Source organism: Mustela nivalis, assembly GCF_964662115.1.
Source record: "Mustela nivalis genome assembly, chromosome: 7".
Lineage (NCBI taxonomy): Eukaryota > Metazoa > Chordata > Mammalia > Carnivora > Mustelidae > Mustela > Mustela nivalis.
Genome location: NC_139026.1, coordinates 103,566,298 through 103,581,375, shown reverse-complemented (window position 1 = coordinate 103,581,375; position 15,078 = coordinate 103,566,298). Strand labels below are relative to the sequence as shown.

General features: G+C 48.2%; 1 protein-coding gene and 1 long non-coding RNA gene across 2 annotated transcripts; one reads left to right on the top strand and one right to left on the bottom strand.

Moving 5' to 3' along the window:
- Positions 1–3,063: 3,063 nt before the first annotated feature.
- On the top strand, positions 3,064–5,866 carry LOC309870420. Its single transcript, XR_014314571.1, has 2 exons — positions 3,064–3,412; positions 4,915–5,866. It is a non-coding gene; the product is annotated as an uncharacterized lncRNA (long non-coding RNA).
- On the bottom strand, positions 5,312–14,017 carry C1R (complement C1r). The gene is made up of 11 exons (XM_082742586.1): positions 13,764–14,017; positions 12,808–13,036; positions 11,351–11,543; positions 10,684–10,830; positions 10,387–10,583; positions 9,970–10,117; positions 9,738–9,859; positions 8,385–8,463; positions 7,865–8,020; positions 6,651–6,725; positions 5,312–6,187 (listed from the first exon to the last, which is right to left on the bottom strand). Coding segments are annotated over exons 1-11 (2,118 nt in total). The 5' UTR covers positions 13,766–14,017; the 3' UTR covers positions 5,312–5,417.
- Between the last annotated feature and the right edge of the window lie 1,061 nt (positions 14,018–15,078).

The following is a 15,078-nucleotide window of genomic DNA, read 5'->3' as shown; positions in this document are numbered from 1 at the left end:
GAATTTTGAGATTCATATTTATTCCGTAATAGTCACACTTTCTGAGCCTCCTTAGGCTGATTTTTCCTTTTCTCTCAGACTTTTATAATGGTATGCCTCAGGGCATAGGCCTTGGTTCTTTTCTCTATCTATCTTCACTCCCTTGGTGCCTTTATTGGACCCCTGTGGCTTTAAACACCCATCTATTCCAATGACCAATGACACCAAACTTTGCATTTTTAGCTTAGACCTGTCCCCTTAACTCCAAATTTATACATCAAATAGTGTTTTCAGCATCTCTTTTTGGGTGTGTAATGGACATTTATTTTCTGAGCACACACGGTGAAGTTAGAGCAATTGTTTTAATCTCCAGTCAGTCTTCTAATTCTTATATCTGTCGGGTTTTGCTTGGTTTTGATGTATTTTTCTTCTCATTATGTATCATTTTTTCCTGCTTCTTTGTATGCTTCATATTCTTTGATTGGTTGCCAGACTTTGTGAATTTTATCTTGTTGGGTGCTGGATATTTTTGTAATTCTATAAATATTCTAGAGCGTTGTTCTGGGATTCCGTTACATTACTTGGAAACAGTTTGGTCCTTTTGGGTCTTGCTTTTAACATTTGTTAGATAGGACCAGAGCAGCATTTAATCTAGGGGCTAATTGTCTCCTACCCCTGAGGCAATACCCTTAGGTAGTATCCACTACCTAATGCCCATGAATTCAGTCTAGCTGGTGGGATCAGGCACTCCCCCCACCCTCTCCCCCTCCCTTGCTGATTGCCTGCTACCCTTCCATATAATCGTGTCATATATCTATCCTTGAATAGTTTTCTCACATATGGGTGAGAAAATCGTAGGGCTCTCCTGCAGATCTCTGGAGTTCTCTCTTTGTGGCCTTGTCTCTGATCCTCAGTTCTATGAACTTCAGGAGCCTTGGTCTCCCTGCACGCTTGGCTCAGCTTAGGGAGTCAGCTAAGTGCTACCTAGGTTTCTCCTTCCAGTACCTCTGCTTGGAAACTCTCTCGAGGCAGTAACCTGGGGCAATCATAGGGCAATCACTGTCCTTTGTTACTTGAAATTTAATGTCTCGAGAACTATTGTTTCATATATTGGATGTTTTTGTTGTTGTTGCTGTTGTTTGTTTCAAGAAGGCAAGTAAATCTAATCTCTGTTACTCCATCCTGGCCCTAATATAATAGATTAAAATTCAACATGTGCAAAAGGGACCTCCTTAGATTTTTCATCAGATCAGCTCCTCTTGTAGTCTTGACTTCTCTCTTTTTTCTTATTCAGCTATCTCCAATATTTATTCCATCAGGAAACCTACTGGCTCCACCTGCAAATTTTATCCATAATATGACTACTTTACATCCCTTCCCCTGCTACCACTTGGTCTGAGCTGCCATCAATTCTTGCCTGGATTGCCGTAATTGCTTCCTAACTGGTCCTCTTTATGCCCTTTCCCACTTGCAATCTAATCTCAATTCAGCAGCCAGAGTGAGCCTTTGAAAATAGAAGGTCACATTTTTCTGCGTTGGCTGCCTCTGCAATTTTCTAATGAACCAAGCATATTCTTGCCTCAGGACTTTTGCACTGGCTGTTTCCTCTTCCAGGGACACCTTTTCCTAGAGCTCTGAATATCTAACTTCCTTCCATCTTTGCCAAATGTCCACCTACTCAATGAAGTTACCCCTTTGAAAAATTTTTTGAAATTAAAGAATATTTTAATAGAGCTTCATCTCTCTATTTTTTGACTAGATAAAGCATCTATATGACTCAAAATTTGAAAGATCAAAAGAGCATAGAGTGATAACTTTTCTTCTTTCTCCTGCCCTCCCCTAGAAACCATCATTGTTTCTTTTATATCTTTCCAGCAATATTTTATGCCTATAAGAGCAATGAATACCCTCTTCTCCTTTTTTATACAAATAGTAGTATTTTATACACAGTGTCCTGCTTTTTATGTTTTTCAATTAGAGATTGAAAGGCTACATTGTATTCTATAATATACTTGCAACTTTGGTACTAGACCTTTCAGAATTTAGGATTCTAATACTTCGCTATGATAAGCAATGCTTTAGTAACTAACTTTGTACCTGTGTCATTTATCTCATAGGTGAGACTGTCTAGAAAGATTTCTAGAAATGGAATTGCTGGGTCAGAGGCATGTGTATTTGTGGTTTTGATTTTCATGTTGCCAAATTGGTCCTTATAGAGTTTGTACCATTTACTTTCCAACAAGTAACTCAAGACTGTCTTCTTTACATCTTCAGTATATTGTCATTGTCAACCTTACAGCTAAAAAGTTGGTATTTTTTTTTAAAGATTTTATTTATTTATTTGAAAGACAGAGATCATAAGTAGGCAGAGAGGCAGGCAGAGAGAGAGGGGGAACCAGGTTCCCCACTGAGCAGAGAGCCCGATGTGGGGCTCGATCCCAGGACTCTGAGATCATGACCTGAGCCCAAGGCAGAGGCTTAATTCATTGAACCACCCAGGCACCGCAAGATGGTGTCTTAATTTAAGTTTTTTTTTTTTTTTCCTATGCGTTAGCTTAAACCCAAGAGCTTAACTTTAATTTGTATTTTCTTTTCTGATGTCTATTCACAAGACATTGGTTTCAGCCTTATTATTATTATTATTTAAGATTTTATTGATTTATTTGAGAGTGAGACACAGCGAGAGAGGGAATACAAGCAGGGGGAGTAGGAGAGGGAGAAACAGGCTTACTGCTGAAAGTGGGTCTCGATCCCAGGACACTGGGATCATGACCTGAGCCGAAGGCAGATGCTTAATGACTGAGCCCCCAGGCTCCCCTCAGCCTTATTATTATTATTATTTTTTATTCTGGCACACTTGAAGGATAAGCCGCACAGGACTTTGGAGGAGGGGAGCTGGAACCAGGAGGATCAGAGCAGTCCCTTTAATGACTACAATAAGGGACAAAGGACTCAGAATCTTAACTTTGCCAGGAACCTTAGAAATAGTTCAGTATTTTCATTTTCGTTTCTGGTTTTGTTCTCACCACTTCTGGCTCCTCCACCCACTCCATTCCAGTCTCCACTGGAATCCTGGAGGGGCTTCCCTTCTGAAAAATACTGAATTCCTGAAATCAGTGTGTGCTCCTCAAACACGCTGCATACCACTAGTGGATGCTTTTGTGTAGATTATACCAGAAGTCGTTTTCCGGTTGTTTCTGCCATGGCCGCAATCCTGAAGTCCGCAGTCCTGACATCTAAAGTGCTCAGAGTGTTCTAATCAGTCACCAAAAGTTGCTTCGTGGCAAAACCTGACCCGATGGCTAGCTATTTAGAATCTTCATCTATCTCATACACTGTGAATATTCAAATGTTTTTCAGAAGAATTATCCCTCTGCTTTGTTGCCCTAGAGTGCTGCCCTAGACCTCGCCGGCGGACAGTAGGTAATAGATGGTATGTTACATTTCTGAAACCTGTAAGATCTTGATTATGAAAGGCATTTGGTCTGGAGGGTGTCAGATAAGGGATTGTGGACCTGCATTTGGACTTAAAAATTCTCAGTACTTGGGAAGGCTTTAACTCTGCATGATCTTTTGAATTTTTTCTTTGTTTTTATTTTTTAATTTTAATTTTTTAGTAGATTTTATTTATTTATTTGACAGAGAGAGAGAGAGAGGGAGATCACAAGTAGGCAGAGAGGCAGGCAGAGAGAGAGGAGAAAACAGGCTCCCCACTGAGCAGAGAGCCCAATGTGGGGTTCCATCCCAGTACCCTGAGATCATGACCTGAGCTGAAGGCAGAGGCTTAAACCACTGAGCCATGCAGGCACCCCTATTTTTTATTATTTAAAAAATATTTTATTTATTTATTTGTTTGTTTGTTTAGAGAAAGAGCATGAGCAGGGGGAGGGGCAGAGGGAGAGACAGAGTCCCTAGCAGACTCCGGGCTGAGCACAAAGCTTGATTGGGACTCAATCTCAAGACCCTGAGATTATGACCTGAGCTGAAACCAAGAGTCTGGTGGTCAACCGACTGAGCCACCAGGTGCCCCTGCATTGGTCTTTTTTTTTTTTTTTTTTTAAAGATTTTATTTATTTATTTGACAGACAGAAATCACAAGTAGGCAGAGAAGCAGGCAGAGAGAGAGAAGGGGAAACAGGCTCCTGCTGAGCAGAGAGCCCTATGTGGGGCTCGATCCCAGGATCCTGAGACCACGACCTGAGCCGAAGGCAGAGACTTAATCCACTGAGCCACCCAGGCGCCCCTGCATTGGTCTTTTTTAAATTCAGGCCTGTGTATGTCAGTTCAGGTGAAGTTGTTCAAATAAGTCTAGAAGAGAAGAGTCAGTTGTGCAATAACATCATGGTAATATTCTATTATAAACACTTACAATGCTTATCCCAAGTTTCGGGTCCTTCTCTGACCTTTAAATGTGTCTTAAGTAATACAAATTATTTGAAAATATTGTTAATCTTTCAACTGAGAAACAAAAATTTCATACCACGCCTCTCTTATGAAATATTTAGAGGGGCCCCTGACTAGTTCAGTCAGTGGAACGTGTGGCTCTTGATCTCAGGGTTGTGAGTTCGAGCCCCACCCTGGGGGAGCAATTACTTAAATAAAGTCCTTTAAAAAGAGAGAGAAATATTTAGAGATTGGAAAGTGAGCTTTTAAAAAAACCTGTTATATTTGGAACTACTTTCATGGGAAAATCAGGATTTTCTTCATATCATACAATCAAAACAAAATTAGAAATAAATTGTTATTGGGGCACCTGGGTGGCTCAGTCAGTTGGGCATCTGCCTTTGGCTCAAGTCATGATCTCTCTGACACTTACCCCACTCTCGTGGTCTCTCTCAAATAAATAAATAAAATCTTTTTAAAAAATCTTAATTGTAAATGTGTGCATAAGCTTTTTTGTTCTCATTTCCTTTCTAAGTGTTTTATTTTTTTTAGGTAGGCTCCACACCCAATGTGGAGCCCAATGCAGGGCTTGAACTCACAACCCTGTGGTCAAAGACCAGTGCTGAGATCAACAATCAGATGCTTAACTGACTGGGCTACCCATGTGCCCCTGCCTTCCTAAGTATTTTGAATATGATCTTATTAAATATTTTTATATTGATTAAATGCTACTTTTAACTCATTTTGCACACTGGAACGTCTCATAAACTTTTATTTGGAAAGGGCTTCAATTATCCAATGGTACAAAAATGGAAGAGAACGATGATAAGTAGAGATTGTGGAATATATCTTCTGTCAATCTTGTAGGAAAGGAAGGTGACTTTTGGGTCGTTTTAGGTGAAGAACAGGGACAGGGTTATAGAAAAGAGCATTTATTTCACACGGTGTCTTTCTGCATCAGTGATTTTAATATGGATTCTGAGTAGTTATCAACGACGGGCCAGATGATTTTTTTATGCACTGCTCTTTGGATTCTGACCCAGTGAATTCCGGGCTCAGCCCTCCCCCTCCATCTCCTTCTTGATCCAGTCCACATAGTTGAGTAACTTGGTGTAGAAGCCGTAGCCCCTGCTACAGCCAATGCCCCAGGAGACGATGCCCGTGGCCACCCAGCGATCACTGTTCTCATCCTTCACCGCAAAGACCCCTCCACTATCCCCCTGACAGGCGTCCTGCTTTAGAGACGGGTCTCCAGCACAGAACATGTTCTGAGAAAACACATCCTTCCTCTTATTTTTCCGGAGCCAGTTCTCACACGACTCCCGCTTGGCTACGGGCAGACGGATAAACTTGAGGTCATAGGAAAGCCTCTCCTCCATTATCCCAAAGCCACTGACATAGCCCATGAGGCCCCTGTCATAGAAGGTCTCGTTGTCGGGGAGGCAGATGGGGAGGAGGTTGGGGCCCAGGGTGACACTATTTTCCAGCTCCAAGAGGGCAATATCCCCCTCAAAATTGTTAGACTCGTCCTGGCGGTAGTCGGGATGGATACTGACTCTGCGGACAGGGTGGTTTCCTAGCTTTGTGATCTCTTCCACGTCCACGTGGCCCAGGAACACGTCCACAGTGGCATTGCCTTCCTTGTCATGGTCCTTGGGGTAGAGGGTATGGGCAGCTGTGAGGATCCAGCGGTCACCCAGCAGGGCTCCACCCCCTCGCCCGTAGATGTTGGTGAAGGCCTGCCAGGGGAAGTTGCCCAGCTTGGCTTTTTGCCCTCCAATGATGCGCTGCTTCTGTTCCACAGGGTGGACGGGTTTCCCACACACTGGAGAGAGAGACGGGGAAGGCAAGGATGAGTCAGGCCAGGCCCACCTTCTTCCCTTCTGTGGTCAGTTAGTTCCCCCTATAGCCTGTCTTTTGGCTCTTTCCTCTTTCTGGGCTCTTTCCTCTTTCTCCTCCCACTCTTACAAATCCCTGCCTTTGGCCTCTAGTTAACCTCATCTTGTTCTTGTTTATTTCTTCCTGGGGGTTTTCTTTTAATTCCCTGACTTCCCATCTGCTCAGTGAGAAAGCAGGAATGTCAGGACCCAGTCTGATTCTCTGGGTTCCTTTCTCCCTTTCTCCTGGAATATCTCCTTCCCTCTTCCCCTCACTCCTTTTGTCTATTTTTGACCTCAGGCTGGAGTGCCTCTCCCTTCACTTTGTCTCCATTCTCTGTGCATGCTTTTCCTGAGGTCCTGCAGGGCTGCAAAAGGCACTGGGGATGGCCCCAGAGGGCTTCCACTCACCTGGCAAACACCGAGGAATCTTCGATCCTTCCCATTCATTCTTCCAAATGCCCTCCGCGGTGCAGGTATAGGTCCCTGAGGGAGAAGGGGGCTATGATCAGGCTGGGAGGTGGCAGACAGGGAAACCAGGTCTCAGAGGCCAACGAGCACGGAATGAGCAGGACGGGGAGACGGGAGATTTGGAACCAACACGGATGAGGATCAGACGGAAAGGTTCAAATAACGCAAGGATGGAATATGGGAAGTGTTGAGAGGCTCCCTACTATATTTTTGTTTAAATGTTCAGTGAAAAAAATCAGAATACTTAACTCCATGTTTGATGTCATTCCTGTTTGTGAAAATAGACATAAGAACTGGAAGGAAGCTATGAAGATCTTATCAGTGATTGCATCTTGGTAGTGGGATGGTAGGGATAATGGCCGCTACCTGTTCTGATTGCTGACGATGCGCCATGCTTGTCGCTGAGGACTTTATCTACATTATCTCATTGAAGTGCCTCGGTGACACTTTCAGGCATTTTTTTGGATGAAAAACTGAGCTTAAATAATTTGCACAGGGTCATGTAACTTCTAAGTTCCAGAACCAAGATGCAAACTGAAGATGGTCTGTCTTCAAAGCCATAAAGAATACCATATAATCTATATGTACGATTTTTTTCTTTTTTCTTCTGGATGTTTCAAACCGACAAAGCATGTGATTTATCTCATTTTAAAGAAAAATTTTGAAGATGCATTTGAGAGTCATTTAGTATACCTGAAGGCAAAAAATCACAACATAAGTAGCTTGGGGGCTCTCTGGGGAGAGCGTCGGGGTGAGTCCCACTGACAGCAGTAGTGTGGTTGTGGCAGCTGTGGTAGTGATGATGATGGTGATGGTGGTGACAGCAGGGGTGGTGGGGGGTGGTAATGGTGGCGGTGCTGTTGGGAGTGGGTGGACGTGGGGATAATGATGGTGCTCGCAGGTGTAGCAGTAGTAATGGCCATGGCCATGGTGAAGGGGAGCTGACTGTGAGATTTAAGACTTTCTTTGAATCAGGCGCCTTCCTCACCCTACTAGATGCCTCCTGACCCTGTACTCCCTATACTTCAAGTTCCTGAATCCGGTGTCCTGGGCAGATACCTCAATATACATTCCCTAGGCATTATGTTGGGGAAATCTCAGATGCCCTGAGAAGACGGAAGGGAGAAAAGGCTGCCATTTGTGTGGGCCCCTACCTCGAGCAATCTCGCTGATTCCGCCTCTGGTATGCATCTTGTAATACGGCTCCTGGCAGGAGTACTGGATACGGGCCTGGTAGGTGTTCACCCCCTTTGTGGTGGTATAACTGAAGACCCCGTTAGTCAGGCTTCGGGGTGGCCCACAGTCCTTGACTTGGAGAGAACACAGGGCCGTATGAGATCTGAGAGTGACGGTACAGGAACATCAGTGGGAAGAACTTGAGTTTTCTGCCCAAGGAACAGGCTGAGAACTTTAGGGAAATGTTGTCAGTTGGCAGGGGGTGGTGCAGTGCTTGTGAAGGATTGGAATAGATGGAGTGAAATTCAGTTCTGGGTAGAGCCCACCAACACTGCAGAGATGAGGGCTGACTGGTTCCCGAGGTGGGCCATAGGCTTCAAGGGACAAGTGAGGGGGAGGGTGTTTTGAGGAGGCTCTCCCTTTCACAGCCTAGGTCTCCATGGCTGGGGGTGGGGTGGGGGCTCCCGAGGGGCAGACACTTGCTGAGTTGTGACTTACTCTTGCACCTGGGCATGGCACGATGCCAGGTGCCATCATCCTGACAGACAGCTGTGAAGGAGAGCAGCACTTGGTCTCCCTGTTTGAAAAGAGGTAGACGGAGACAGAGGTGCCATTAGTGCAAGGAGGCCCTGTGGTTCCCTTCCTGCCTTTCGCACCCTGGAGAGGCTGAGAATGCAAGGCTATCTCTCAGGCTTTCAGACCTCAGCACCCCTGTGGACATGGCTCCTTTGTTCTCAGACCACAGTTGCAGATGGGAGCACTGAGTCATGCAGCGGAAATTCAGAGCAAGGGCTGATTGTCAGACCTGATCATCCTCTCTCTAGACTCTTGGCTGCTTCCACTATTGTTCAGTGGATGCCCACAATTTTATTTTGTTTTACTGTATTTTACATAGGCTCCACACCCTACGTGGGGTTCGAACTCATGACTCTAAGATGTAGACTCGCATGCTCTGCAGACTGAGACAGTCAGGTGCCCCTGAACCCCACAGTTTTAAATTAAAAAAAAAAAAGCTTGGGTCACTCCAGTTGTGTGTGTGTGTGTGTATATATATATATATATATTTTTTTTTTTTTTTTTTTTTTAAGTTTACCAGCTTTTGTGAGATTAACCAACGAAACCATGGTGCTTCCTGAGCCTGCAAAGCTGAGGACAGGGCGGTGGGCCCAAGGTGACCAACACCATGGTGCCTGAAGAAGTCCTTGGAGCACGAAGTAGGAGAGGTGGTTCTAGTCCCTTCTGTACAAAAGCACCATGATGTTGAGGGAGTCACTCTTTGTACTCCACCTTGCCTTTCATTTCCCACATCCGACTGTTACTCGGTTAGGCCAGTAGTTTATAAACTTGGCTGCACATCAGAATCACCTGGGTAGGGGCGCCTGGGTGGCTCAGTGGGTTAAGCCTCTGCCTTCGGCTCAGGTCATGATCTCAGGGTCCTGGGATCAAGCCCCGAATCCGGCTCTCTGCTCAGTGGGGAGCCTGGTTCCCCCTCTCTCTCTGCCTGCTGCTCTCCCTACTTGTGATCTCTCTCTCTCTGTCAAATAAATAAATAAAATCTTTAAAAAAAAAAAAAAAGAATCACCTGGGTAGCTGTAAGTAATCCTAGGGGCACTCTAGACCAACAGAATCAGTCTCTTGGAGAGGACCCAGGCATCAGGGTTTTTAAAAAAAATTCGAAGTGTTTTCAATGTGAGATCAAGTTTGAGAGCAGGTAGACCAGGTGACCGGTCCTCCAGCTCAAACACGTGTGAATCCAGCTGGGACTGAGCCTAAGTCTGATGATGGACCTACCCACCTGAAATGCTCCTGGAGGGCTGGGTTCACTCTCCCCCATCGGCCTTGGGCTCTTACCTCCACGAGCTGGTAGCCTTGCTGGCAGGTGGCAATGAAGTAATCCCGGAACTGGTATTGAGGCTGTAGGTCCTGGATGATGGTAAACTCATCTAGGGTCTGGGGTTGGGGGCACTTGATGACTGTTGGGGAGACCAGAGCACATGTTTATTTTAGAGCCGCTGTCCTCCTTTCGACCCTCCTGATTTGGCCCCGTGGCTGGCCAGTGAGAATGGCCATCAGGCAACCCTACTTTCGGTGGTGTAATGCAGCTTCCAGCCTCGGCTGTCTCCTGAGTCATCGGTGAAGAACAGCAGGTCCACTGCATTGCTGTTGCTGTCAAAGTCAGCGGGTCTTTGGTTCCCACAGAACTCGCCAATGTTCCTCCCGTTGGCATAGATCTGATGGGGAAAGGGGAAGGGGTGGGGGACATCTCTTCAACTCGGACATTTCCCCACTGGGCAGGGATGGTGGTGGTGGTGGTAATTCTGCTTTGTGTGCATGTTCTCAGCTGGAGGAGAAGAGGAATCCCCAGGACCCGCTTGCCGTTCCTGCCCATGAGGGAGCTCGGCCATTCCTGTTGCAATTGGCCAGAGGATCTAGTAGGAAGTGAGGATGAGGGGAGGGGGAGGGGAGGCAGGGAGGCTCTCAGGGAGCGGGATGGCTGTACCTGTAGCTGGTCGTAGGGGCAGTGTACTTGCTGGTGGTCATCGATTTCGAAAGGCTCCAGGAACTTGAGGTGGAGGGTGAGGCCGCGCTCCACGCGGATGCTGTAGTTACAGCGCAGGTCGGGGGGGTAGGGCTGGGGGTACTCCAGGCTGGCCACGTAGCCTGATGGCTCTGTGTACAGCTCGCTGCTGCACTCAGCTGGGGGAACAAAGCCAGGCGGGGGTCACGGGGTCTCTCTGGCCAGCCCCGCACACCCTTGCTTGCTCCCTGCCTCACTCCCGCGGTGCCCCAAGCTCACCCTGGCAGGAATGCCTGTCCTCCTGTAGCTCGTAGCCCGGGCGGCAGGAACAGAAGTAGCCACCGACATAGTTGTGACATAGGTGCTGGCACTGGGGCTGGAGAGTCTCCTCAGCCGAGTTGCTCTGGGAAGCACATTCATCGAGGTCTGGAAGACATTCCAGAAGGAAGGGTTAAATTCTTGCCTTTGGGGACTTCTGTCATGGCTCTGCTCTCAGAGAGGTTAATCCCCAGTGGCCTCAAGACCAAATCATCTCCTGGCCACCTGGAACTCCAGGCCTTGCTCTCTCTCTTTTTTGGCAGGAGAGGGCATGGGAAGGGAGAGAGGTAGAGGGAGAGAGAGAGAGAGAGAGAGAGAGAGAGAGAATCTTAAGCGGGCTCCAGTGCAGAGCTTGACCCTGAGATCATGACCTGAAGTAAAACCAAGAGTCAGATGCTTAGCTGACTGAACCATGCAGGTGCCCCACTTTCTGGCCACTGTAAGGCTTTCTGGGAACTGCCCCATGGTGACAGAACCCAGGTTGGCAGGCCTCTCCTGGAAAAAGCTCTCTTGAGGGGAAGAATAAGGAAGGATGGGCTTCCTGCTTCAATAGATTCAAGATTCCCCTTTTCTAGTCCCCACACAATGTGCCGAAGGCCAGAAAAAAAGGGACCCAGGGGACACTCACCCACAGCTTGGTAGTAGGCCAGGAAGCCCTTATAGAACATAATGGTGCCATTTTCCTCATTGGAGAAGTCCGTGTGGAAGGTCAGCAGCATTTTGTTCCCTTGAGACACAAATTCTTTTCCTTCTGGGAGGTTGCCCAGTGGAGAACCCAGCTGCCCACAGAACCTCCCCAGTGTTTTCTTGTCAGCAGAGATCTGGTGGAGAAAGGACGAGAGGTGGGAAGAAGAGCGGTTGAGGAGACACATCCTGTGAGGAAGGTCAGTGAGAGTCCTTCTTTTGTCTCAAAGAGTGAGTGGTGCCCCCCATTGCTGGACCGGCCGCCATCGGGTCTCCACGCATGGGGCTCTGGCTATTGTAAACTTTCCCTCCATGATTCGCTTTCTTTTTGTTCCCCTGGTGACTTTCATCTGCTCCTCTGAGTCTTCAGTGGCTAATTCCTGGCATGTTATCCTGTGCCCTGTACATTGCCCCTTCCCTGTTCTCTGTCCCCTGGCATGTTTCAGAACTTTCGTCTCTCCGCCAGCTCCTGCGCTCATCTTCCGCTGGAATCCTGGCTGTCTCCAAAGGCCTTTAGCCTCCCTTTTTCCCTGGAGCCCGGAACGGTCTGCTTTATTTTCTGTCCACTTATCCCCCCTCTCCTTATGCAAACCATTCACATCCTGCCATCTTCTCCAGCTTCCACATAGGCCAGCAAGCTTCCCTTACCTCTTTCTTCACAGGTTCTTTAACCCCTCAGACGTGGCAGATGTCCTGTCCCCACCCCATCCTTCACCATCCCTGCCACCAAGACCCCCCCTACCCAATCCTGCAAACTTCTCCGTTCCTTGGGCTAGAAGACAGATTGTTTTCATGTTATTCTGTCACAACGTCCAGAGGGTCTCTGGGGGATGGTATTTACTGCATGTGTGTGTGGACTCTACTTAAATCCTGAATCTCGAATCTCATTTTCACTGATACAGAAAGTTGAGGCCGGGAAGGCACACTTGACTGTTACACAGCGGGGGACTTTTCCCATGACCTTGCTGAGGCTTATGCTTGAGCTAACACCCCTCATGGTTCTCTTTGCTGTGTTCCTGTTTAGGAAGGCAGCCATGGTGACATTCTACATGGACACAGGGAAACTGAGGCACAATAGTTTTCCAAAGACTCCCCGCAAGTCAGCCATTGGGGAAGGTTTTCCTGACTCCTATAGACAGTAAATTTCCTGGAAGTGGGGCCTGTGCGTTCCCCACTCTGTGCTTCTCCCTTCAGTGCTCCCTGAGGGCCTCTAAATCCAGGGGACTTGCTATCCGCAGTGTCATCAGACTGTCCGAACTCTACTTGTCCATTAGCCCTTGTGGGGTTGGGGCTGTGGCTGTGTCCGTGGGTGGGGAATGCTATTCGGAGTGATAAGAGCACAAATCCTCGGTTTCCAGAGACACCCAGCTCTCCCTCTGCCCTCCCAACCTGATCCCCTACCTTGACATAGTCATACAAACAGCCTTCAGAAGGCTCCAGGTCAAACTGCCAGAAGACGAGCTTCACCCTGAATCCTGTGGGCACTGTGATCACAGTGGTTTTCTCAAAGTTGCTGGGGTAAGGCTTGGGGTACAGAGGAGAAGTCACCTCCCCAAAGAGCTTCTGTGAAACAGGGATGGAGCCTCCCATACAGCAGAACAGGACGGGCCCCAGGAGATAGAAGAGCCACCTGCCGACAAGAAAGTGGGTGTCCAGTGGCGGGGTGTGGCACTCCTGCCATTTGGGCAGTGACTGGGCTGGGGGTTGGGATGGGCATACTGCTCGGCATTTTCCTCTCTGGCCATTCCAGGCCTCGTAGGGATGTTCTAGGTGGGGGTGGGGAAGAGGAGAGGCTGGTCTCCCGCTTCCACTGCATTGGGTGGTTCCTCCCCCTGGGGCAATGTCCAGTCTAGAGGTCATCATCCTCCCTGTACCTCCCTTCCCATCCTCCTTCCCTGCCCTCTCCCCCCACTCCCCTCCTCTTCTCGGAATAGGGCTGGCTTGGGACCAGTTAATGGAGGGCGAGGGTTTCCAGTCATGGCTCTCTGATGGGGCTCCCAAAGGCTCAGCAAAGGCCTCTGGGAGAAACGGCCTATGGAATATGGGGTCATGCACAGAGCACACCCCTCCGGGGCACAGTGGATCCCTTCATCTTGTTGCTCCCCTGCCATGAGCGGGGAGGAGGAAGGGAACATGGCCATTGCCTCGCAGGTCTAAGTTTTCCTCCTCAGGAGGAGGGATGGGGGGGTTTGCGTTTGTGCGTGCAAGCGTGTGGCTGCGGGAATAGGTAAGGTATGTGGGGAGGGAGGGGTTTTTCCATCTCCCTGAATGAATTTGGGAGCAGGGTTGCCTCCCTTGCCCAGGATTCTCTCCTCTGGCTTCTCCCTCCCTCCCAGGGCCCCATCAGCCTTACTCACATTTCTCAAGGCCTGTTTTTGGATCCTGGACTCTCCAGGCAGCGTCTTCATCCACTCTGTGTTGAGGAGAGAGCGGTCATGCAGGGGAGGCAAGGGGGAGGGAATGACTGTGGAGGGGAAGGAGGGGACCATTCCGGGAGGAATGTTGTAGGGAATGAATTATTTGCATAAACAAAATAGAAAAAAAAAAAAAAAAAAGAGAACCCTTCTGTTTCAAGTTTATTGTAGTTTTGGTTTTGAAATCCCCGATGGTGGGGCCACCTGCTGGCCTGTCTGGGGAAGGGCTAAGAAGATGGCCCGAATTTTCAGAATGGAGGAGACTTTGGTAGGAAGCCCAGACTTACCGGCTTCTAAATCTGATCTGTATTCTCCCTTTCTTTGGGGACTGCTGCTGTCTTTACCGGGTTCTGATGCCAAAGGCAATGGAAGTCGCAGTTGAGGAGGGGACTCTCTTTTCTGCAGTGTCCTGTTCCACTAACCTGGTTCTTCCTGCCCTTAGTCACCCAGGAATGGGTTTTAATGCCCAGGGTAGTGTGACAGGAACCAAGGTCAAAGAGGGCATGGCAGGAGCAGACAGAAGAGAACGGAGTCTGGTTGCACTGGGGCCCCAGCCTACTTTCCCCATGAATGACCCTAGACATGGAACATGGATTCCTATGTCAGGGTGAAACCTACAGCAGGACTTGGGTCTGTTTTAAGACCCTTCCTTCTCACTTCAGTGAACTCAGACCTGCCAGTGAACTTGGCTCTTAGAGAGGCAAAGGAAGCTGAGTGAGGGTAGAGACATCCTCTTCTTCTCCGCATCTGGTCAAGTGTTTCAGCCCTTGAGTGTCATGGATGCCCAGGGCTAGGCAGACAGTGTGGCTGTGTACCCACAGTCTTGGTCTTTTCTGAGAGAAAGCCAGGGCTCTGGGAGGGTGCCTTCTGTGCCCCAGGCCAGAGTCTCCCAGTTCATAAAGTCTGCTCTTTGTGGAAGCCTTTCTTCCTTAATTCCTCATGGCTCAATTACCGTGTGTCGATGGATTCCAGAGGGAGGCTCAGGCAGAGCTGGCCTCCGCGTTGTAGGCTGTTGTAGTCTGTCCTGCTTGTTCCTCCAAATAGATTAATTCCTCCTTCCCTCCACCCACCCACCCCTTCATCCCTCCGTGTATGCCCTACCTGTTTAATAGGCCAAGGCCCTACCCAAGCAATGGATTGCAAGGACTCACAAAGGTGGGGCGGTTCACCATGAGGCAGTGACCAAGTCTGCTCTGAATGTGGGGAGAGAGCAGGTGCAGTAAGATACCACGTCAACTGGGCGCCTGGGTGGCTCAGT

Excerpts from the sequence above, each read along its gene's own strand:
- C1R (XM_082742586.1), bottom strand. Across the intron at positions 10,831-11,350 it reads GGCCTACTACCAAGCTGTGG|ACCTCGATGAATGTGCTTCC; the intron begins GTGAGTGTCCCC and ends AATGTCTTCCAG. Across the intron at positions 8,464-9,737 it reads AAGGCTACCAGCTCGTGGAG|GGAGACCAAGTGCTGCTCTC; the intron begins GTAAGAGCCCAA and ends CTTTTCAAACAG.